Source organism: Hylobates moloch, unplaced genomic scaffold, assembly GCF_009828535.3.
Source record: "Hylobates moloch isolate HMO894 unplaced genomic scaffold, HMol_V3 SCAFFOLD_2, whole genome shotgun sequence".
In the NCBI taxonomy this organism is placed as follows: domain Eukaryota; kingdom Metazoa; phylum Chordata; class Mammalia; order Primates; family Hylobatidae; genus Hylobates; species Hylobates moloch.
In genome coordinates, this window is record NW_026652277.1 from 11902151 (window position 1) to 11925237 (window position 23087).

Consider the following 23087-nt stretch of genomic DNA (forward strand, 5'->3'; position numbering starts at 1 on the left):
AAAAAAATATATATATATTACAATGTATGTAATTTTAAATTATTTCAGAAGTGCAAAAATGGGGGGACTAGTACCTCTTCATTTTCTGAGTAAGCAACAACGGCTGGAGTAACTCGGTCACCGGCATCATTTGCAACCACACCAGCCCGGCCATCCTAGAAAAAAAAACACGAAATACATAGTCTCATTAGATGTATTCAGACATGTGTGCACCAGTGTTACTTTGCCATCTGCGTGGAAAGAAAAACTGCTCTCTCAGTATTTTAAACTTGCAAATTTAATTACCATTTAATTTCCTGGTTTTCATAGAAAGCCTATAATTCCATGAAGAACTGCCTCATGTTTTCAGTCTGCTCTGCAAAGTCAACAATTGAATCAAAAGTAGTAACAGCCTTTCTACACACAAAACGAAGGCTATTATCACGCTACCCTTTCCTACCTCTCTTCTTTCTTACCAATACCATTTCTTTTTTTTTTTTGGACACGGAGTCTTGCTCTGTGGCCCAGGCTGCAGTGGCAGATGTCGGCTCACTGCAACTTCCACCTCCTGGGTTCAAGCGATTCTCATGCCTCAGCCTCCTGAGCAGCTGGGATTACAGGCGTGCCCGGCTAATTTTTAGTATTTTTAGTAGAGGCGGGGTTTCACCATGTTGGCCAGGCTGGTCTCGAACACCTGACCTCACGTGATCCGCCTGCCTCGGCTTCCCAAAGTGCTGGGATTACAGGCGTAAGCCACCGCGCTGGGCCCCTTTCTTACCATTTCTACAAATGAAGTAGTATTATTCCCTTTGGCTTTTCCTAACAAGTCATTTGACACTTAAACGTGGGACTAGTGGCAACGGAGTTCATGATTATCGCTCCTTCTGCCTCCCCACTGATGAGAGAAAGGCCGCAAGTCCTGTCAAGCTCTCACTTCCAGAAAGGCCACCTCTGTAGAGCACGCACAATCAAACTGGCTTCACAGCCAGACAGCTTTGCGGGACCATCAGCTCCAGCTCGACTGCAGCCTCCCCGCCCCTTCGGGACCTAGACGTTCGGGCCCAGGTCAGCGCGTGCTGCGGCCCTGCTGTCCCAGAGAACATCGCCTCCAAGTACCTCGCAGCCACAACTTTCCCAGGACCTCCCACCCGCGGGAATCCTGAGGCCCTGACGTCAGCGAGACCCCTTCCGGCATCCAGAGGCCAGGACGTCCCCGTGACCTCCCCCAAAATGCTCGCAGCCCCGCCGTCCCCGGGACCCCCCGGGACACCCAGCGGCCCCGCCGTCTCCAGGACCTCCCGGGCATCCTGCAGCTACGTCGTCCCTGGGACCCCTCCGGGCATCCCGCCGCCATGACGCCCCTGGGACCCCGCGCGTCTACATCGCCGCCAGCCTCCGCCGCGGCGTAGAGGACTTTCCGGAGGAATCGCCAGGGGCGAGGCCGGGCCCGCCCGGCCCTTCGCTCCGGAGTGTCCTCGCGGCAACGCCACTCCACGACATCCCTAGGCGAGCGACACGCTGCTCTCAAGCCTGTGGATGACCCAGTGCCAGAGAACCGGGTGGCCGTCATGAAGCCCTAGCCCAGCTCCGCAGCCCCTCACCTTATAGACGGCCACACAGGCTGAGGTGCAGCCCAGGTGAACTCCGATGGCCGCCATGAGGCAGCAGGGACGGCGGCGGCAGGAATGAGGAGGTCCCCCAACAGCAACAGCTACCGGCCGCCCAACGGCCCCATCAGGCACCGCGGAGCTTCACGTTCCCGCCCGCCCCCTGCGTCCGGTCGGCCGCGACAGCCTTCCGCGTCGCCGCCAATCAGCGTGAAGATTCTGCCTTTCTTCACGCGCAGGCCGAGAGCAGCTTCAGCGCATCTCTCCGCGCTCCCAGGGAACTGCACAGTGCGCACGCGCAACCGGGGAGGGACGGGAAAAGGCTCCTACACTCCGCCCCCTTCCTGTCCCTTCCTTGAGAGCCAATGGAAACTCTCAGTTCAGTTGCGTCATTTGTCCTGGCAACTGCCGGCAGATTCTTTCCAACCTCGCGTTCTACTCAGCTTGCTTCGGCAACTTGGTGGGCGGTGGGCGCGGGTGGCGGAGGCCTTTGAAGCTGCTGGCCCAGCATGTGGTGCACGAGCCCAGTTGCTGTGGTGGCCTTTTGCACCGGGCTTTGGGTCTCTCACCCGGTGCTGACGCAGGGCCAGGAGGCCGGGGGACGGCCGGGGGCCGACTGTGAAGGTGAGCGGTGTGACACCTGCTTGCATGGCGGCGGCCCCGCGCTGCAGCGCAGCAGCTGTTGGCTTTGGCTTCTCCTGGCCCTGGCTATAAATAACATTTCGCCCAGGAAATGCAGGCCCTGTCCCTCGTTTTAGATCGCCCAAGCCCAGCTCGAGTAGAAGCTCAAGCCGGGCCTGGTGGCAACGTGAGGCCACGTTGTGGTTTTGCTGTGAATATTAAACTTCAGCAGTAAAAGCTGGTGGGTTTGTATGTGGATTAGAGTTTGTGCAAAGACTGCTAGATTCAGATGATACTGGCGCCAGATTGATTCTGCTGCTGCCAACCAGCAAGATTTGCCTCCCCTTGCACAGAAGACGTCTTTCAAGTCCAAGCTAGTTGGTGACTCCGAAAAGGAAAACAAAACATGGCATTGAGTTGAGTGGCTTAAATCAGAGGACATAGCTAATATTTGTTAGGACTCTATAGGTGAAAGTTGCTTTGCAAAGGAGTACACTGACTCCTTGGGAAAGAGAGGAATACAAAAGAGTGATTCCTTTTTGTTCACGGTATCTCAGCTGTGAACTCGCAGTCAGAATACGTGAGTCTGTATCCCACCAAGTCCCCTAGCTCTGAGACTTTGTTTTTTGCAAAATCAGCATACTTCACTTTAGAGATCTGTTAGCAAAGGCAAAGAAGGTAAGTGGCTATGCTAGCCCCCTCCTTCTGGACTCCTATAGCGCTCACTCCATGTTTTACTGAAAATAATTAGTTTAAATGTATATACCCTGAGCTGGAAAATATATCCCTAGTGAACAGGAAATTGTAGGTTCATCATATATGTTGAGTGAATGGATGGGTATAGTCATACTAAAGTTGTGTTTTTGTTTTTTTTTGTTTTGTTTTTGTTTTTGTTTTGAGACAGAGTCTCACTGTGTTGCCCAGGCCAGAGTACAGTGGCACAATCTTGGCTCACTGCAGCCTCCACCATCGGGTTCCAGCGATTCTCCTGCCTCAGCCTCCCAAGTAGCTGGTACTAAAGGCACCACCACCACGCCTGACTAATTTTTATATTTTTAGTAGAGATGGAGTTTCACCATGTTAGCCAGACTGGTCTTGAACTCCTGGCCTCAGGTGATTGGCCCGCCTCAGCCTCCCAAAGTGCTGGGATTACAGACGTGAGCCACAGCGCCCAGTCCTTAAAGTCTTAATAATTGGAGCCCAGTTTTCTGTCAGCTCTGCAATAATTAAGCTTTTCTCCAGAAATTTAAAATATCTACATGATGTTATTACTCAATATAAAGATATTTGTTTAGCTAAGTTATAATTTTGCTCCAAACCATGCTATAATTGTGTCCTATACTTTTAAAGCAGACTTTGTGAGGCAAAGACAATTGATTTGATGACTCATCTGGGGCTCTCACTTATAAACATTTCAAGAGAGACAGCATCTGGATTAATTAAATGGGAAGCTTATGCTGTCTGTCCTAAATTTATTACAGCATGCTGTGATTATTAACTTGTATGTCTGACTAACCTGTGTATATATTTCATTTGTTAGGTAAAGAAGCTGTGTAATCGCAGAGGAAGGACATAACAGTTTGGTAACTAAAAGAACTAGATTCTGCATCCAGCTCTATTACTGCTTATGAGTGATCCTCCCTCCTCAGCCTCCTTTCTTATTTACAGCTTAATTTCTTCTCAATGTATAAGATTAAAATGCCATATTATATATACTCTAGTGCGAAGATAAAAAAAACTAAATGGTTCCTGAGCCATCTCGGACCTATTGATATGTTTTGTTACATTTACAAAATATTTTGAAAAAAATTAAATTCACTGGGTACATTTTAAAATTGGGAAATTTTATGTAAAAATTCATATTTCTGGCTTTTCTCAAAAAACCAGATGACCTGGCAAGATTGGCCCTTATGGCCATATAGTAGAATTGGCTATTGGCTGCTCTTTTTAGAAAGGACTTGGGTTTTGAGTTGTTTGCCGCCCATACTCCGCCCCTGATTAAAATTGCTTAACTCTTCTTTTTCCTTGCCTGGCCCCTGTAGGTATTCAAGTTTGTGAGTCCTACATTAGGTAATGTGAGGTTTACTGGAAAAACGTAAATATTTCCAAATCTCTTTTAAAGGATTATATTATGGGACTATTTTAAACAACTTCTTATTTTAAAATAATTATAGATTCACTTATAAAACTCTCTTTAATAAACATAAAAGCACAACATAAATAAAAGAAGTATGGCTATCTGAGGTTATTTTAACAATAAAGACATCCCAGAAAACTTAAGAAGTTACTAATTTGTTGGGACATTTATGGTGAGGTTATTCTCTACATGTAAGTCCAGAAAATGAGTTTCCTTTCTTACCTTGACTTCTTTGTGGTGTGTGACACCACTGACATCTTTCCCTTTCAGAAACTGTCTTCTCTTCATGGTCATGATACTGCTTTTTTCCTTCCTGTCTCTATGCCCACTTGTCCAATGTGTCTTTGTGGGCTTCTGATCCTCTAGCCATGGCTTAGAATTTTCCAGGGTTCTGCCCTCTGCTTTTCTCTCTTCTCAGTCTACACACTCTTCTTGGCAACCCAAACCAACCTACCTCCAGTCTAATAAATCTCTAACCTTATATCCACTGACCTTTCTAGAGTCTCAGACCTTGCATCCAATTGACTAGTGAACATGCCCTCTTAGATATGGTATACATCAACATCAACACAATCAAAAAACCAAAGTCATCATCTCCTTCCCTTCTCACTTCCCCTAAACCTGTTACTGTCATGCTTATGGTGACAGCATGGGTCAACTACCTGGTCAACTAGCCTAGATTCTAGACTTCTCTTTCCCCCTTACCCCTTACAGCAAACCAATCACCGCATCGTTGAGTCTACCTCCTAACTGGTCCTGCTCCTTTCTCACTCAAGTCTAGGACTTCCTTAGACTTCACCAGTTTTCCCCTCCGCATTGTCAAAACAGCATTCTTCCTGCTACCTGTCTCCCTCCTGTCTAGTCCCCTGGCAGGGCTATCATATTACTTCCTTATTTAGTATCTTTCAGCAATTTCCCAGTTTCCTCCAGGTGCTGCTCCTTTGTTTTCCCACAGTATCTAATACACATCTCATTTTGTTTTGGCCTCCTCTGAAAGTCAAGGCAGTGTTTCTCACCACCTCATTTCCAGCAGCTACCATAGTGCATGCCATATGGTAGGCGCTCAGTTTGTTGAAGAAATGTATGCATGTATGCTGTGATTAAATTTTGGGTATCTTTTAGTGAGTCACATGTAGATCTTGAAAAGGACAAGTTAATGTTGCTAACTTTCATCACCTAGATGATACATTGGCAGAGTGATAGTTGAGGTATAGAAATCATATGAAGGTATACTGTGGGAAATACCATAAGAGCGACGAGGCACTGGAATACTGGGGGTTTCTTTTGTAGGAGACAAGAATTAGAGGTTACTAGGAGACTTTGATGATAGTTTCTTTTTTCTTTTTCTTTTTTCTTTTTGAGACAGAATCTCACTGTGTCACCCAGGTTGGAGTACGGTGGAACAGTCTCAGCTCACTGCAACCTCCGTCTTCCGGGCTAAAGTGATCCTCTCTCCTCAGCCTCCTGAGTAGCTGGACTACAGGTGCTTGTCACTACGCCCAGCGAATTTTTTGTATTTTTAATAGAGATGAAGTTTCATTATGTTGCCCAGGCTGGTCTTGAACCCCTGAGCTCAAGTGATCCACCAGCTTTGGCCTCCTAAAGTGCTGAGATTACAAGCATGAACCCCCATGCCTGGCCTGATGATAGTTTCTGCTGACTTGTAGCATTAATCATTACAGCAGGTTTCTGCTTTGCATACTGGATATATTTGCTCATTAAACGCAGCAAAATACATGTTAAGAGGGATCTCATTTTTCGCATTTAACACAGCAGATCCATTACACATTCCTTTTAACACTGTGTTCACTTGCCTTTTGGAATAACACTCAGTCTTTGTTCTTATCCTACTTCACTGGCTGCTCCTTTCAGTCTTTTTCTGGTTGTTTTCCATCTTCCCAATTGCTAAACACTGGGATTTCACAAGGCTGAGACCCAGGACTGTGTCTCTTTTCCATCTCTCCTTACTTTGTGTTCTCATCTCAAAAACACCATTTGAATGTTGATGGCTTCCAGATTTATATAGTCATCCTAGATCTTATACCTGATCTTCACATTTCTATATCTAGCTGCCTTCTCACTGTTTCCAGTTGGATGTTATATTAGTCAAGGTTCTCCAGAGAAATAAAACCAATAGGACCAAACAGAACATATAATCTATATCTATTTATCTTCTTAATATCTATAATATTTATCTATATAAAAAGAGATTTATTATAAGGAATTGGCTCACAAGATTATGAAGGCTGGGAAGTCCAAAATCTGCAGTGTGGGCAAGCAGGCTGGAGACCCAGGAGAGCCTGTGGTACGAATGAAGTCAAGGGAGTCTGCTGGAGAATTCCCCGTTGGTCAGGAAGGCTGGTCTATTTCGTTCTGTTCAGGCCCTCAACTAGTTAGGTAAGGCCCATCTACATTATGGAGGCCAATCTGCCTTACCCAGAGTTCATCAATTTAAGTGTTAATTTCATCATTGCCACATAAAATTAACCATCACAGATGTCTAGAAGCATCTTGAACTTCATATGTCAAGACTGGATTCTGGCCAGGCATGGTGGCTCACGCCTGTAATCCAGCACTTTGGGAGGCTGAGGCAGGCAGATCACCTGAGGTCAGGAGTTAGAGACCAGCCTAGCAAACATAACGAAACCGCATCTCTACTAAAAATACAAAAATTAGCTAGGTATGGTGACATGCGCCTGTAATCCCAGCTACTCAAGAGGCTGAGGCACAAGAATCACTTGAATCTGGGAGTTGGAGGTTACAGTGAGCCGAAATTGCGCCACTGCACTCCAGCCTGGGCGACACAGCAAGATTCTGTCTCAAAAAAAAAAAAAAAAGAAAGAAAGATTGGATTCCTGCTTGTCGCCATAAACTGGCTTCTCCTGCAGTCTTCCTCATTTCAGCAGATGGCAACTCCACGGTTCCAATTTCTTGGCCAAAGTTATTGGGATTATCTTTGATTCCTCTCTCTCTCCCCAACTCTGACACATTACATCTGGCTCATTAGTAAATTCTTTTGGCTCTTCCTTCGAGATATGTCCAGAGTGTAACCACTTCTCATGACCGCTGTAGCTATTACCCTGGTCTAAGAGATGCAACTATTTTGAGAACCTCTAAACTGGTCAGCTGTTCTCCCTGCTTTCTTTTCTGCTTCCTTGTAATCCATTCTTCAGACAGCCTTCAGAGACATCCTTTATGAATCATGTCGGACCATAGCTCTTCTCTACTCAAAACCTGAAATGGCTTCCCTTCTCAGAGTGACATCCAGAGACCTTACCAAGCTTGAAAGGCCCTGGATGCCCCAGCATGCTGCTGCCTATTTGATCTCATTTGCTACACACCTCCCTCTTGCTCCCTCTACTTTAGCCACATTGGCCTTCTGGCTGTTCCTTGAAGCCACCAAGGACACTCCTGCATTTGAGCCTTGGTACTTGCTGTTCCTTCTGCCTGCGGAGTTCTTCCTCAAGTCATCCACTTAAATTGTTCTTCCACTTCCTTCAGGTGTCTGCTTGAATATTACTTTATCTAAGAGATCTTTCCTAACCAATCCATTAAGAATCATACTATTACCTTGTCACCCTCCATCCTCCTTACCATGTTTATTTTTCTTCTTTGCTACCTATACCTTTACTTCTTCTGTCGGATGTAACTCTCAAGGGCAAGGTCTTTGTTTTCTTCATTACTGAATCTTAGGAACCTAGAATACTGTTTTGCACTTACTAGTCGCTTAATAAATATTTGTTAAAAACATGAATAACTGGCTATTATGTTTAGTATTCTGTTCATGTTGATAGCATTAGAAATAAAAATATATGGGCTAGGCACGGTGGCTCACGCCTGTAATCCCAGCACTTTGGGAGGCCGAGGTGGGCAGATCACCAGGTGAGGAGATCGAGACCGTCCTGGCCAACATGGTGAAACCCCGTCTCTACTAAAAATACAAAAAATTAGCTGGGCGTGGTGGCACACACCAGTAGTCCCAGCTACTCAGGAGGCTGAGGTAGGAGAATTGCTTGAACCCAGAAGGTGGAGGTTGCAGTGAGCCGAGATTGCACCACTGCACTCTAGCCTAGGCAACAGAGCGAGACTCCATCTTGAAAAAAAAATATATATATATATATGTGTGTGTGTGTGTGTGTGTGTGTGTGTATACATATGTATTATATATGTGTATATATGTATTTTATATATATGTATATACAGTATATATATGTGTGTATACATATATATATGACTTTAAGCTCTAAAAGATGACATGATTGGCTAGTCATCTAAAAACAACTGAAAATACTGGATAAAATAAAAATGTGAAAATGTTGTAAAGTGTGAGTTGGGAAGGCATACCCAGAAGCCAACCACAGAGTGGAAGTGGGAGTCCAGGGGGTTGAAGGGGGCACTGAAGCTGGCTTTACCTTGGAGCATTTGTTAGCCAGGTGATCTGAACTAAAGTTTTCATGGTTTTGGCTAAATGAACACAAGTCCCAGGCATTTCCAAGTTAGGAGAGTGAGAGCAGATCCTCTCCCAACTAATTCAGGGCCCCAGACACCTAGCCCTTCATTATAAAGGATGAACTGAAAATAACTACAACCTATTTCCATCTTTAGAGACTAAAAGAAATGGTTTAACTTGAACTTTTTTACTGAGTAAAAGGAAAAACAAAACTGTTTCTTGATAACTCATAGTTACAGGCTCGTGCACATAGGTAGGGGTTGAAGGCCCCATTCACGCTGCTAGGATGATCTGAAACATCTTGAACTGATAATTTAGTTAAAAGTGATTTTAAGTAGATCATACCCTCAGGAATCAGCAAATGTGAGTCTTGTTTTTGTTTTTGTCTTGTTTTGTTTTTTTGAGACAGAGTTTCACTCTTGTCGCCCAGACTGGAGTATAATGGTAAGATCTCGGCTCACTGCAACCTCCGCCTCCCGGGTTCAAGCATTTCTCCTGCCTCAGCCTCCCAAGTAGCTGGGATTACAGGCGCCCGCCACCACTCCTGGCTAATTTTTGTATTTTTAGTAGAGACGGGGTTTCATCATGTTGGCCAGGTTGGTCTCGAACTCCTGACCTCAGGTGATCCACTCACCTCGGCCTACCAAAGTGCTGGGATTACAGGCATAAGCCACCACACCCAGCCAGCAAATGTGAGTCTTACTTACAGGAACCCACATTCAACCTAGTCCTCAAAGAATTCATACAGTTAAAGTTCTAAGAAATAGAGCTCCCACTTAGAAAAGTCATGAACCCCTAGGGAAGAAGGGCACAGTAAGTGATAGCCAGCTGGAACAAAAAACAGAAGAGGCTCACCCCTGCAGTGGCTTCAGATATTGGAATAATCAGGCATAGAAGTTATGTTTTTTTATGTTTAAAGAAACATAGAACATAACCTAACCTATCCCTACCCATAGGGGACTATAAGGAAATTTACCTTGACACCGAGCAAAGTAGAAAAAAGAAAAAATATATATCTCTGAGAGATGATAACAACAAAATGTCCCTCACTTGTATTGGCAGCCAAAATTCCCATCAGGGGCCCAAAAACTTCAGGCTATATATTTAGTTTAAAGCAGTGCCTGGCTAGTTGCCCTTAGGCCCTGAGAAATACAAATCCAAATCCTTACTGGAAATAATGCTCCTTCATCTCAGGCTTCAGACAATCTTCACAAATAAGTTTTGAGGCGTCTGAGTATCGTGTAGTGCAAAATAAGCAAGCACACAAAGAAACAAGGCACCAGGAACAAGAACCTGTGGAAACAACAACAAATAGAAACGTACTCTGGGCCTGATGCAGTGGCTTACGCCTGTAATCCCAGCAGTTTGGGAGGCCGAGATGGGCGGATCACTTGAGGTCAGGAGTTTGAGACCAGCCTGGCCAACATGGTGAAACCTTGTATCTACTGAAAATATAAAAATTAGCCAGGTGTGGTGGCGGGCGCCTATAATCCCAGCTACCTGGGGGACTGAGGCAGGAGAATCACTTGAGCCAGCGAGGCAGAGGTTGCAGAGAGTTGAGATTGCGCCATTGCACTTAAGCCTATGCAACAGAGCGAGACTTCGTCTCAAAAAAAAAAAGAACAAAACTCTGAAGACTTCAGATATTGAAATTTTCAGACACAGATCATAATTAAGTTTAGTGAGTTTAAAGATACAAAAAACAAACTTGAAAATATCTTCAAGATACAAGGAACTAGAAGAAATGACCTGACGAGCCTCCCATTTTAGCCTCCTCAGTAGCTGGGACCACAGGGGTTTGCAGAGACAGAGTCTCACTGTGTTGCCCAGGCTGGTCTCAAACTCCTGGCCTCAAGAGATCCTCTCACCTTGGCCTCACAAAGTGTTGGGATTACAGATGTGATCCACCGTGCCCAGCCTGGTTTCACTTTAGGCTCATAACGATGGAAATAAAGACTTATGCAGATCACCAAGAGGCTTCATTGAGGATTCTTATTCAGGTTTTTCTCTGTGCTTACAATTATGCTGTCCCAAGATGATAGCCTATAGATGGGTATATTTTATTTTAGGGTTAGCCAAATTTTGTGGAAAAGTTATCATTTTAGGTAGAACTTCGTTCCAATGATTGATTCAATAAGCTGATACGACGTGTCCACTGCATTTAGGCCCAATACTAAACTAATAGCAACAGGCCTGAAATCATTCTTTTTATTTATATTTTTTATTTTCTTGAGACAGGGTCTCACTCTGTCACCCAGGCTGGAGTGCAGTGGCTTGATATAGCTCACTGCAGCCTCCATCTGCCGGGCTTAAGTGACCCTCCCACCTCAGCCTCTCGAGTAGCTGAGGCAACAGGCATGCACCACCATGCCTGGTGTTTTTTTTTTTTTTTTTTTAGTAGAGACAGGGTCTCACTATGTTGTCCAGACTGGCTTCAAACTCCTGGGCTCAAGTGATCTTTCTGCTTCTGCCTCCCAAAGTGCTGGGATTACAGGTGTGAGCCACCATGCCTGGCCCACAAATCATTCTTACTTAGCATTGGAATCCACTGTCAGGAAGCATTGACTCATATGGACTTTTTTTGTGTGTGTGTGTGTGAGACAGAGTCTTGCTCTGTTGCCAGGCTGGAGTGCAATGGTAAGATCTCGGCTCACTGCAACCTCCACCTGCTGGGTTCAAGTGATTCTCCTGCCTCAGCCTCCTGAGTAGCTGGGACTACAGGCACGTGCCACCATGCCTGGCTGATTTTTTGTATTTTAGTAGAGATGGGATTTCACCATGTTGACCGGGATGGTCTCGATCTCCTGGCCTTGTGATCTGCCCACCTCAGCCTCTCAAAGTGCTAGGATTAGAGGCATGAGCCACCATGCCCGGCCCCATATAGACTTTTAAATGTGGTTAGTGGGTCATACGCATAGGTGTGGTAGTGGTTAAGTTGTGCATGCAGACATATTTATTTGTTCCTTCCAGTATGTAAAGAATTCTTGAACCGATTCTACAAGTCATTGATAGACAGAGGAGTTAACTTTTCGCTGAACACTATAGAGAAAGAATTGATCAGCTTTTGCTTGGACACCAAAGGAAAAGAAAACCGCCTGGTATGATAAATTTCACCTTTCATTTTCCCCATGTGCTTGAAGAATACTGCTAATAGTTTCATTTCTTAGACGTGATGTCCTCCTACTTATATGTTTGCCTCAAGTATGTCCATTGTAGAGCACGCAGCAAGCAGAAATCCATCTTCCAGTGACATGTAGTTCTGCGTGTTTTCATCCAGAATATTTCCAGTGTTATTTTACTTTCTGAGTACACCACAGACAACCAATTCTATGTTTTCTTTTTTCTTTTTTTTTGAGACAGAGTCTTGCTCTGTTGCCCAGGCTAGAGTGCAGTATCACCATCTCAGCTCACTGCAACCTCTGCCTCCTGGGTTCAAGGCATTCTTATGCCTCAGCCTCCTGAGTAGCTAGGATTACAGGTGTGCACCACCACACCCTGCTAATTATGTATTTTTAGTAGAGACAGGGATTCACCATGTTGGCCAGGGTGGTCTTGAACTTCTGACCTCAGGTGATCCACCCACCTCAGCCTCCCAAAGTGCTGGGATTACAAGAATGAGCTACCATGCCCAGCTCAATTCTGTGTTTTCTTAAATGAAATTATGAAACTGAATTCCCTATAAGAATTTAGCATCCTAAGAGTGGGTGGGCTTTCCGTTTCTTACCAAGACAATTAATCAAACATCTAAATATTTTACATTATTATTTATACATAATTAATGAAGCATTTATATTTTCTTCTAATCGCATTAATATGGTGTTTCCTAGATATACACATATGGCTTGTTTCAATATACTGTTTTATATCACTTAAGACAATTTGGGGCCAATTCCTTTTTGCCTAAAATTGTCAGATTGTCAGTTACATCTGCATGTTGGCTGTTCACCATGGCCATGTTGTAAAGCTCATGCCATTTATCCATATCATTAAGGTCTATCTATCTATATTTTTTTGAGACAGGGTCTCCCTCTGTCACCCAGGCTGGAGTCCCAGTGATCTTTGCTCACTGGAACTTCAACCTCCCAGGTTCAAGTGATCCTTCCACCTCAGCCTCCCAAGTATCTGGGACTAAGGCACACACCACCATGCCTAGTTAATTTTTGGATTTTTTTTTTTTTTTTGTAGAGACGGGGTTTTGGCCTTGTAGCCCAGGCTGATCTCGAACTCCTGAGCTCAAGCGATTCACCCGCCTTGGCCTCCCAAAGTGCTGGGATTACAGGTGTGAGCCACTGTGCCCAGCCAACGTTTATATTTTTAAACGTCAAATTCTGAAGTCAGGGAACTTGAATGTCAGAATTGCCTGATGGGAAAAGACACGGGCTCTAGAGCCAAAGTGCTGGGTTTTATAATTCTATCTCTTCTATTGCTAGATGGGGGGAACTTCACTTGGCTTGGGTATAAAATACAGATAATAATAGTACTTATTTCACAGGATTGTTATGAGGCATAAATAAGTTAATACCTTTAAAGCACTGAGAGCAGCACCTGGCACAGAGAAAACACTTAGTGTCAGCTCTTCTCATTACTCTTTTAACACCATGTGAATTGTAGGGCACATCTAATTAGGATGATCATGAGAATGGAGTCACTTGTTTCCTGGTGGCTTACTCAGCAGGTTAACCTCTTTCTTCTTCTTCTTCTTCTTTGTCTTCTTCTTCTTCTTCTTTCTTCGTCTTCTTCTTCTTCTTCGTCTTCTTCTTCGTCTTCTTCCTCTTCTTCTTCCTTTCTTCCTCCTCCTCCTCTTCCTCCTCTTCCTCCTCTTCCTTTTCCTTCCTCCTCCTCCTCCTCCTCCTCCTCCTCCTCCTCCTCTTCTTCTTCTTCTTCTTCTTCTTCCTCTTCTCCTCCTCCTGCTACTCCTCCTCCTGCTTCTTCTGCTCCTGCTGCTGCTTCTTCTGCTTCTTCTCCTTCTCCTTCTCCTCCTTCTCCTTCTTTTCTTCTTCTTTTTTTTTGAGATGGAGTCTCACTCTGTCGCCCAGGCTGGAGTGCCCTGGCACGATCTCGGCTCACTGCAACCTCCACCTCCTTGGTTCAAGCAAGCACACCTGGCTAATTTTTGTAGTTTTAGTAGAGATGGGGTTTCACCATGTTGGCCAGGATGGTCTCGAACTCCTGACCTCAAATGAGCTGCCCTCCTCAACCTCCCAAAGTGCTGGGATTACAGGTGTGAGCCACCATGTCCAGCCTACCTCTTTCTTACTTTTTGATACCGTATTCCTTGCTGTCTTCATTGTCTGGAACACTCAATTCTCTTCATCTCCCTTCAGTGCTATTATCTAGGAGCCACAAAAGACGCAGCCACAAAGATCCTAAGTGAAGTCACGCGCCCAATGAGTGTGCATATGCCTGCAATGAAGATTTGTGAGAAGCTGAAGAAGTTGGATAGCCAGATCTGTGAGCTGAAATATGGTATAACACAGCCCCGTGTTTTTCTCAGTAGGTCCAATGGATTCCCAAACCTCTAAAGTTGGGGCCATGTCTTCTAAAAATTCAGTGTTAAAAGGAAAGAAATTCACCACTCATCAGTAAGTTGCTGGGCTAATGAATGGTACCTATGGGCGTTTGAGTTTCATTGAGGGAAGACAAATAAATAGTACAGGCATAATCAGCATTAGGTTAAAATTGCCAACGAGGCCTGGCACGCTGGCTCAGGCCTTTCATCCCAGCACTTTGGGAGGCCGAGATGGGCGGATCGCAAGGTCAGGAGTTCAAGACCAGCCAGGCCAATATGGTGAAACCCTGTCTCTACTAAAAAATTACAAAAAAAATTAGCCGGGCATGGTGGTGGGCGGCTGTAGTCCCACCTACTTGGGAGGCTGAGGCAGGAGAATCGCTTGAACCCAGGAGGCAGAGGTTGCAATGAGCTGAGATCCCTCCACTGCACTCCAGCCTGGGTGACAGAGCAAGACTCTGTCTTAACAAAAAAAAAAAATTGCCACTGAAATCATAGAGTTTAGACTCCTAACACACCAAGGCAATGCCAGGTATGTATGTCAAGAAAAATATCAACATATAAAGAGAGCAGCTACTCCTGGTGATTTAGATCTTGGTAATCTATTAAAACAAAACTGGTACCTATTCAAAGATGATACAAGGACTTTGAAGATGTAAAGATGACTATGACTTCCTTCCTAGGCAGAGCTACCGTTCTGCCAGCTTTAAATTTTAGGAAATTGGTTACTCACATCAAATCAGGTTTTCCCTGGTGGTAAAATAGCTTATCAGAGGGTGCCCAAAACAAACAGCAAGAAAACGAAGGAGATGTCCTATTTTTTTCTTTTTCTTTTTTTTTTTTTTTTGATGAAGTCTCGCTCTGTCGCCCGGGCTGGATTGCAGTGGTGCGATCTTGGCTCACTGCAACCTCTGCCTCGTGGGTTCAAGCGATTCTCCTGCCTCAGCCTCCCGAGTAGCTGGGACTGCAGGCACGCACCACCATGCCTGGCTAATTTTTGTATTTTTATTAGAGACGAGGTTTCACCATGTTGGCCAGGCTGGTCTTGAACTCCTGACCTCAGGTGATCCACCTGCCTTGGCCTCTCAAAGTGCTGGGATTACAGGCGTAAGCCACCATGCCCGGACAGGAGATGTCCTATTTTAAAACGTTATTCTTGGCCCCATGCATTTCACATGGATAGATCTTTTATCATGATTTGTATCTGGGCTAGACATTTGGGTAGATTGAGTAGGTATCATAAAAGGATGGGGAATTCCTTCCTCAGCCTATCCTTGACACCTGAAATCCCACTCATTCCTTTTGCTTAGGTCATTGTTTTGCATACGTTACATACCCAGTGTAGTACTATCAACTACCAAGCTAAATACTAAGTAATTAGCATCCACCTCTAAGTTATTTTAGTCTTATTTTCCAACACAGCCGTGTAATAGTCCTATGCACCATAGCCACATAGCTAGCTTTAAGTAGGTTTAGGGTTGAAAGTTTCCAAAGACAACCTATTTCTCAACTTGCAAAGCACATGCCCTAACTTCCAGGGTAGTTACTAGAGTAGGCATCCCTTTTTTATTGGCTTCCAAGCCATGAAATAGGGGCAGAAATCGCTGAGTCCATATAAATAATATTCACACACCTGGCTGGGCGCGGCGGCTCACACTTGTAACCTCAGCACTTTGGGAGGCCAAGAAAGGCGGATCTTTTGAGCCCAGGAGTTCAAGACCAACCTGGGCAACATAGTGAAACCCTGTCTCTACAAAAATACAAAAATTAGCCAGGTGTGGTGTTGAGCGCCTGTAGTCCTAACTACTCAGGAGACTGAGGTGAGAGGATCACCTGAGCCTGGGAGGTCAAGACTCTGGTGAGCTGTGATTTTTTTCACTGTACTCCAGCCTGAGTGACAGAGTGAAACCCCATCTGAAAAATAAATAGATAAAAATAAATAAAAGCCAATATCACAAACCTCTTTTGATTTTTTTAATTCAACAATTTTGTTGTGAATACCTTCTCCTATATCCAAGGGATCTTACAGGGCTCCTTAAACAATAGAAAAACAAATCAGATTATTATTGAGACGAAATGACTATCTAATGTTTTCGCGATGCTGGCCACTAGAGGCCCTTGGGGAGCTATGAACTAGTTTTAATCTTTGTGTGGACCTTTACTTTGGAGTTTTGGGGCATCACAGAGGTTTTCCTCTTTTTAAAATTAATGCCAGATACCAAGTTCTCTAGAAAAACTCAAACTACTGACATTTACAAAAAAAAGTATTTTTCTCCTTCAGCCTCTTATCTTGAATAGACCAATAGTTCTTAATTATCCTCCCCAGCTATTGTTAGCAGGAAAGATAAGATTAAACAGGGACCTTTGTGCTACGGGAGATTAATAATTTGGGCTATACAAGTTTCTACTTTAAAAAGTATTCTGTCAAATCAGCCATGAAATTAACAAGCAAGATAAGCGTGGAGTTGGAGTATGTTTTCAATTGTGAAGGTGCCATTTGGTTTTTGACCTGAAAGAATGCTTTCATTTGCTTGCTTTGTGTTTAAAAAGGATAGGGAATTACTATAAAAATTTAAGGGTTCTCTGGAGCACAGTGTATAGCTGACTCTCCAAATACAAAAGTCTTTTAACATCCAGCTTTTAAATTAGAACAGAGTTACCAGAAGGTTTTGACAAATAATTTGACAAATATTAGGTTTTTAATGTTTTTAAATGTCGTGTTCTACTACTCAGAGGTCAAAAAGAGAAAGAACTTTCAAGAGAAGTCAAGCTGAAAAAATTCTAGGCTGCCACTAGTTGTTTAATAAATAAACTTAAATGTTGTATTCATTATCAAAGTGAACACCGGACAAGCGGGGAGGGGCAAAAGACACTTTTTTTTTTTTTTTTTTTTTTTTTTTACAGTCTCGCTCTGTTGCCCATGCTGAAGTGCAGTGGCATGATCTCTGCTTACTGCAACCTCAGCCTCCTGGGTTCAAGAGATTCTCCTGCCTCAGCCTCCTGAGTTGCTGGGATTACAGGTGTGTGCCCCCACACCCGTCTAGACTTTCTTTTGAAAGAGGAAAAGTACCTCTTTCTGATAGGAAAATTATAATTATTGGTAGATTACAGATGAGCTTATTATTTTGTCTATTTTGGGCTTTTTTCAATCTTTTCAGCAATTGAGAAGTAGCTGAGTTCTTGATATTTTCTGCACATAATCTATAAACAGGGAAATAGTAGTCTTGCTAGAGGAGGTTAGATGTTGGTGACAAGTATCATTGGCAAGAATTTTAGAAGCCAGGTTGGCTGGCACCAAAGCACTAGCATTGGAGAAGTGGGAATAACACAAAGGGCTGTACATGCTGTGATAATTTAGCAACCTAATCCCAGTAGGGGCCAGGCATCAGGTGAGTTTCAAAACAGAGATCCCAAACAATTAAGGTTCAGCGAGAATATTCCTAATTTTATTCATGTGTTTGCATTTCTTTACATTTTGATTTAAAACCCAATAGTGCTTTGTCATGTATATATGCTCATTTGCTTTGCCGAAGATACATCTTCCTAGCAAAAGCGAACCATAACTTTTTGCTGGTTAATTACAATCTATGGCTTTCAAGTTGGCCACAAACCAAGGCCATCCCAAAGGAACTGATTGCCTTTTGTATAAGAGTTTCCTTCTTGTTACCTTAACAGCAGCAATTTGGATACAGTGCTATTTGTTTTAGGAATACTGATCTTGAGAATGCTCCAAATGGTAGTAAACATTGTGGAACTACATAGGCCCTTAGTTTTGAAGCAAGTATAATCTCTTGGAAAGAAAGTCAAATTAAAAACACAAATTATCCCAATAACTTTGTATACACCGTTGTCCTTCAGTACCTGTGCAGGAGGGGTTCTGGGACCGTACTCAGACACTAAAATCCTGATGCTTAAGTGTTTGCATATAACCCATGCGCATCTTCCCTGCTGTATACTCTAAATCATCTCTAGATTACTTATAATACTTAATACAATGAAAATGCTATTTGTATTCGTCTGTTCCCGCATTGCTGTAAAGAACTATCGGCCAGGCGCAGTGGCTCACGCCTGTAATCCCAGAACTTTGGGAGGCCGTGGCGGGCGGATCAGTTGAGGTGAGAAGTTCAAGACCAGCTTGGCCAACATGGTGAAACCATGTCTCTACTAAAATACAAAAATTAGCCGGGCATGATGGTGGGTGCCTGTAATCCCAGCTACTTGGGAAGCTGAGACAGGAGAATCGCTTGAACCAGGGAGATGGTGGTTGCAGTGAGCAGAGATCATGCCACGGCACTCCAGCCTGGGCAGCTAAGCAAGACTCCGTCTCAAAAAATAAAAATAAGAAAAGAAAAAAAAAAAGAAAAAGAACTATCTAAGACTGGGTAATTTATAAAGAAAAGAGGTTTAATTGGCTCATGGCTCCACAGGCTGTACAGGAAGCATGGCTGGGGAGGCCTCAGGAAACTTACAATCATGGCAGAAGGCAAAGAGGAAGAGGCATGTCTTACATGACTGCAGCAGGAGGAAGAGCGCAAAGGGGGAGGTGCTACACTTTGAAACAACCAGATCCCTCATGAACTCACTCACTATCATGAGAAAAGCTAGGGTGAAGTCCACCCCCATGATCCAATCACCTCCCAACAGGCCCCTCCTCCAACAGTGGGGATTACAATTCCACGTGAGATTTGGGTGGAGACACAAATCCAAACCATATCATTGTAAATAGTTGTTATACTGTATTGTTTGTATTTTTTTTTTTTTTTTTTTTGAGACAGTCTCAATCTGTTTCCCAGGCTGGAGTGCAGTGGCGTGATCTCGGCTCACTGCAACCTCCATCTCCCAAGTTCCGGAAATTCTCCCGCCTCAGCCTTTCAAGTAGCTGGGATTACAGGCATGCCACCACCATGCCCGGCTAATTTTTTTTTGTTTTTTTTTTTAGTAGAGATGGGGTTTCACCATGTTGGCCAGGCTGGTCTTGAATTCCTGACCTCAGGCAATCCGCCCACCTCCCAAACTGCTGAGATTATAGGCGTGAGCCACCGTGCCCAGCCCTGTTTGTATTTTTTAATTGTTGTAGTGTTATCTTTAATTTGTTTAGAATATTTTTGATCTGCTGTTGATTGAATCTGCAGATGCAGAACCCACTGATAGAGAGGGCTGCTGTACCACATTTTCCTTGGGTGTGTCTTGGTTTCCATGGAAACTGGAATTGTTCCCTGCCTTGGATCATAGGGTAGTCAGCACCAAGATAAGCAAACTATATGCCTTTTGAAGTGATTCATAGGGATTTTTTTTCCATTTGTTTTGTAATTGGCTTTTTTCCTTTTTGCCATTTAGAAAAAACACTGGACTTGGCATCAGTTGACCTGCGGAAGATGAGAGTGGCAGAGCTGAAGCAGATCCTGCATAGCTGGGGGGAGGAGTGCAGGGCCTGTGCAGAAAAAACTGACTATGTGAATCTCATCCAAGAGCTGGCCCCCAAGTATGCAGCAACACACCCCAAAACAGAGCTCTGATCTCCAACGCCAGCACATTTGTGACTTGTAATTAGACAGAAAAATGACTCTCTAGGATATGGACATGTTGATTAAGGATAACTGGGAATGCATCATATTTGGTCTCATACTTTTTGTGTTGGTATTATTCCTCAGAATTTTGTTACATGGGTTTGTGAGTAACACTAATACTACTGATAACTTAAATTTGCAATGTACCAAAAGCTAAAAGTTCCTTTCTCATAAGTTTCTTGGAATAACTATGTCAGTTTTCATTGCCTGTCTCCTAAAAGTGACCTACTAACAAATTGATGGAGTAAATTGATTCCAAGAAAGAAGAAGGCATCCAGAGACTCCTCTCTGGATGCAATTTTAGAATATATTGGACTACAACAAAAGACACAACAGTCAGCTTATCTCATGCACAACTTCAATCCCAAATACAGAATCAAAAGTTTTTTTAAAGTAAATTTTCTATTTTCACTTTACATTGTAGCTCTCTTTGGTATCAGAAATGGTCAGGCAGGAGTACTCGTTTTTCCCATTGGAAGAAAACCCACTTAAACCTACTTAAAGAAAATAGAGAGATCAAGAAACCGTATAAGTATAGCCAATGTTTGGCAATTATATCAACATTTATATTGTTAATTGAACCAAGCTCAAGGTCTTTTTCATTCCTTACAGTCACATATCAGACAAGTTTTTGATAGAAGATTAAAGCATATTAAAAACACTCAGGCAACTTGGAACTTTACCATTCTTAATGCTATTTTATCAGCTTTCAGTTGTAAAATCATTTTTCGTTCCATTTTCTGGCCACATAAGAATAAGAAACCCACAGTAGAAGTGGCTGCCTCTGTGTGGCAGGTACAGCTGGGGAATAATGAAAAAACATTGCCTTGGAACTTTCTGGAGTGATGGGAATGTCCTATATCTTGATTGGCATGGGGATTACATGGGTTAATAAGATTGTCATCTGGTAGAAAAATTAAGATCCGGGCATTTTATTGTATGTACATAATATCTTTAAAAATTGCTGTAGAAAAATTATTTGGAAATTAACTAAAATTAATTAATTCAACACACCTTGTTTGCCAGGCACAGTGGCTCACACCTGTAATCCCAGCACTTTGGGAGGCTGAGGCAGGAGGATCGCCTGAGCCTAGGAGTTAGAGATCAGCCTGAGCAACAGAGTGAGGTTCCGTCTCCACCAAAAATTTTAAAATTAGCTGTGCCTGATAGTGTGTACCTGTAGTCCCAGCTACTCGGGAGGCTGAGGTGGGAGGACTGCTTGAGCCCAGGAGGTGGAGTCTGTAGTGAGCTGTGATCCTGCCACTGCACTACAGCCTGGGCAACAGAGCAAGACCCTGCCAGAAATATCTGAAAAAACAAACAAAAAAGCCCACCTTGTTCATTCAAAGAATTGCATTTACTGGCTGGGGTTGTTTTCAGGGAGTGGAGGAGACATTTTCAGACTGAAAATATACATCAAAAATATAATTTTTAATTCTAAATGCTGCAGAGGTAAATGAATTTTCAGCTGGGAAGCTGATACGTCAGAGTTAGTGGTTCCTAAGGAAATATATATATGATGTAACTGAAAGGTGAGAATAAAAAAGCTGTGGTGTAATGAATGCTCAAAGTAATTATTGTTTCTGAATTTTGGCAGCTCGATTATCATGTGTAAAGTGTCTACTTTATTTTGAATTATATCTTCAAAAAAACCAAAGTTAGTTTTTGGTTGTTTTTGTTTCTTTGAGATAGTCTCGCTCTGTTGCCCAGGCTGGAATGCAGTGGCACAATCTTAGTTTACTGCAAACTCAGCCTCTCGGGTTCAAGTGATGCTTCTGCCTCACCCTTCAGAGTAGCTGGGATTACAGGCACCCACCACTATGCTCGGCTAATTTTTTTGTATTTTTAGTAGAGACGGGGTTTTGCTATGTAGGCCAGGCTGGTCTTGAACTCCTGGCCTCAAGCGATCCACCCACCTCAGCCTCCCAAAGTGCTGGGATTACAGGCATGAGCCACCATGCCCGGCCTCTCCAGAGTTTTCTTTTTTAAACTTCTTATAACCTTTATATCTGTTTTTATTTTTGCATTTTGAACCTATCAAGAAATGTGTTGTTTGAAAATATTATGTTTGGTGTCTGACCTCAAAATCGGGTTGCATTTCTATATCTTTTTTTCAGGATACAAATTGAGGTAATAGAAACAGTGCTCAGCCTGTCATTTATATCCATGGTGTTTAGTCTTTTTTTTTTTTTTTCTTTTTTTTTGGACAGAGTCTCACTCTGTCACCCAGGCTAGTATGCAGTGGCGCTATCTCAGTTCACGGCAACCTTCGACTCCCAGGTGCAAGTGATTCTCCTGCCTTAGCCTCTTCAGTAGCTGGGATTACAGGCGTGCACCACCACACCTGGCTAAATTTTTTATTTTTAGTAGAGATGGGGTTTCACCATGTTGGCCAGGGTGGCCTCAAACTCCTGACCTCAAGCGATCCACCCACCTCGTCCTCCCAAAGTGCTGGGATTACAGGCATGAGCCACTGTGCCTGGTCTAGTCTGTTTTTTTGTTTTTGTTTTTTAAAGAGAATTTACATCAGTGCTTCTCAAACTGCACATACGGTGTTTATCACAGCACAATTCACAATTGCAAAGATATGGAACCAACCTAAGTGCCCATCAACTGGTAAGTGGATAAAGAAAATGTGTTTATGTTATCAGGCATAACATAAACATAATACAGCATGGAATACTACTCAGCCATCAAAAAGAACAAAATCATTCTTTTGCAGCAACTTGGATGGAACTGGAGGCCATTATTCTAAGTGAAGTAACTCAGGAATGGAAGACTAAACCTGTATGTACAAACCAGTATGTTCTCACTTATAAGTGGGAGCTAAGCTATAGGGTAAGCAGAGACATAAAGAGTGGTATAATGGACATTGGCAATTCAGAAGCAGAGAGGGTGGGAGGAAGGTGAGGGATAAAAAACTACATATTGGGTGCAATGTATGCTACCTGGGTGACAGGTGAGCCGAAATCTCAAACTTCACCACTATACAGTTCATCCATGTAACCAAAAACCACTTGTACCCCAAAAGCTATTGAAATAAAAAATAAATAGCTGAAAAGTAAAAACAAAAACTGGGCATAGAGGCAGTCTTGTTAAAGTAGGGGCTCTGATTCAGTGGGTCTGGGGTGGGGCCTGAGGTTCTGCATTGCTAATGAGCTACCAGGTGATGTCCACACTACCCTTCCAGGACCACGCTTTGAGTAGCAAAGGCCTA

General features: G+C 43.5%; 2 protein-coding genes across 4 annotated transcripts in view; one reads left to right on the plus strand and one right to left on the minus strand.

Moving 5' to 3' along the window:
- Window positions 1-1859, minus strand: part of HSPA14 (heat shock protein family A (Hsp70) member 14) — a 36023-nt gene extending 34164 nt beyond the window's left edge. The window contains exons 1-2 of one of the 3 annotated variants that reach the window (XR_004248762.2): window positions 1581-1859; window positions 75-155 (exon numbers count right to left, since the gene is read on the minus strand). Coding sequence is in view for 2 of the 3 variants with exons in the window: in XM_058431577.1 (XP_058287560.1) it covers window positions 75-155; window positions 1581-1637 (138 nt within the window). In the remaining variant the exon portion in view is untranslated. The remainder of the gene's footprint in view (window positions 1-74; window positions 156-1580) is intronic. The other 2 variants (XM_058431577.1, XM_032157215.2) reach the window with 2 other exon arrangements.
- Window positions 1860-2004: 145 nt separating this feature from the next.
- CDNF (cerebral dopamine neurotrophic factor) lies at window positions 2005-21462 on the plus strand. The gene is made up of 4 exons (XM_032157547.2): window positions 2005-2210; window positions 11765-11892; window positions 14119-14260; window positions 19641-21462. The coding sequence occupies exons 1-4, from the start codon at window positions 2096-2098 to the stop codon at window positions 19817-19819; spliced, it is 564 nt and encodes a 187-aa protein (XP_032013438.1). The 5' UTR covers window positions 2005-2095; the 3' UTR covers window positions 19820-21462.
- The last annotated feature ends 1625 nt before the right edge of the window (window positions 21463-23087 follow it).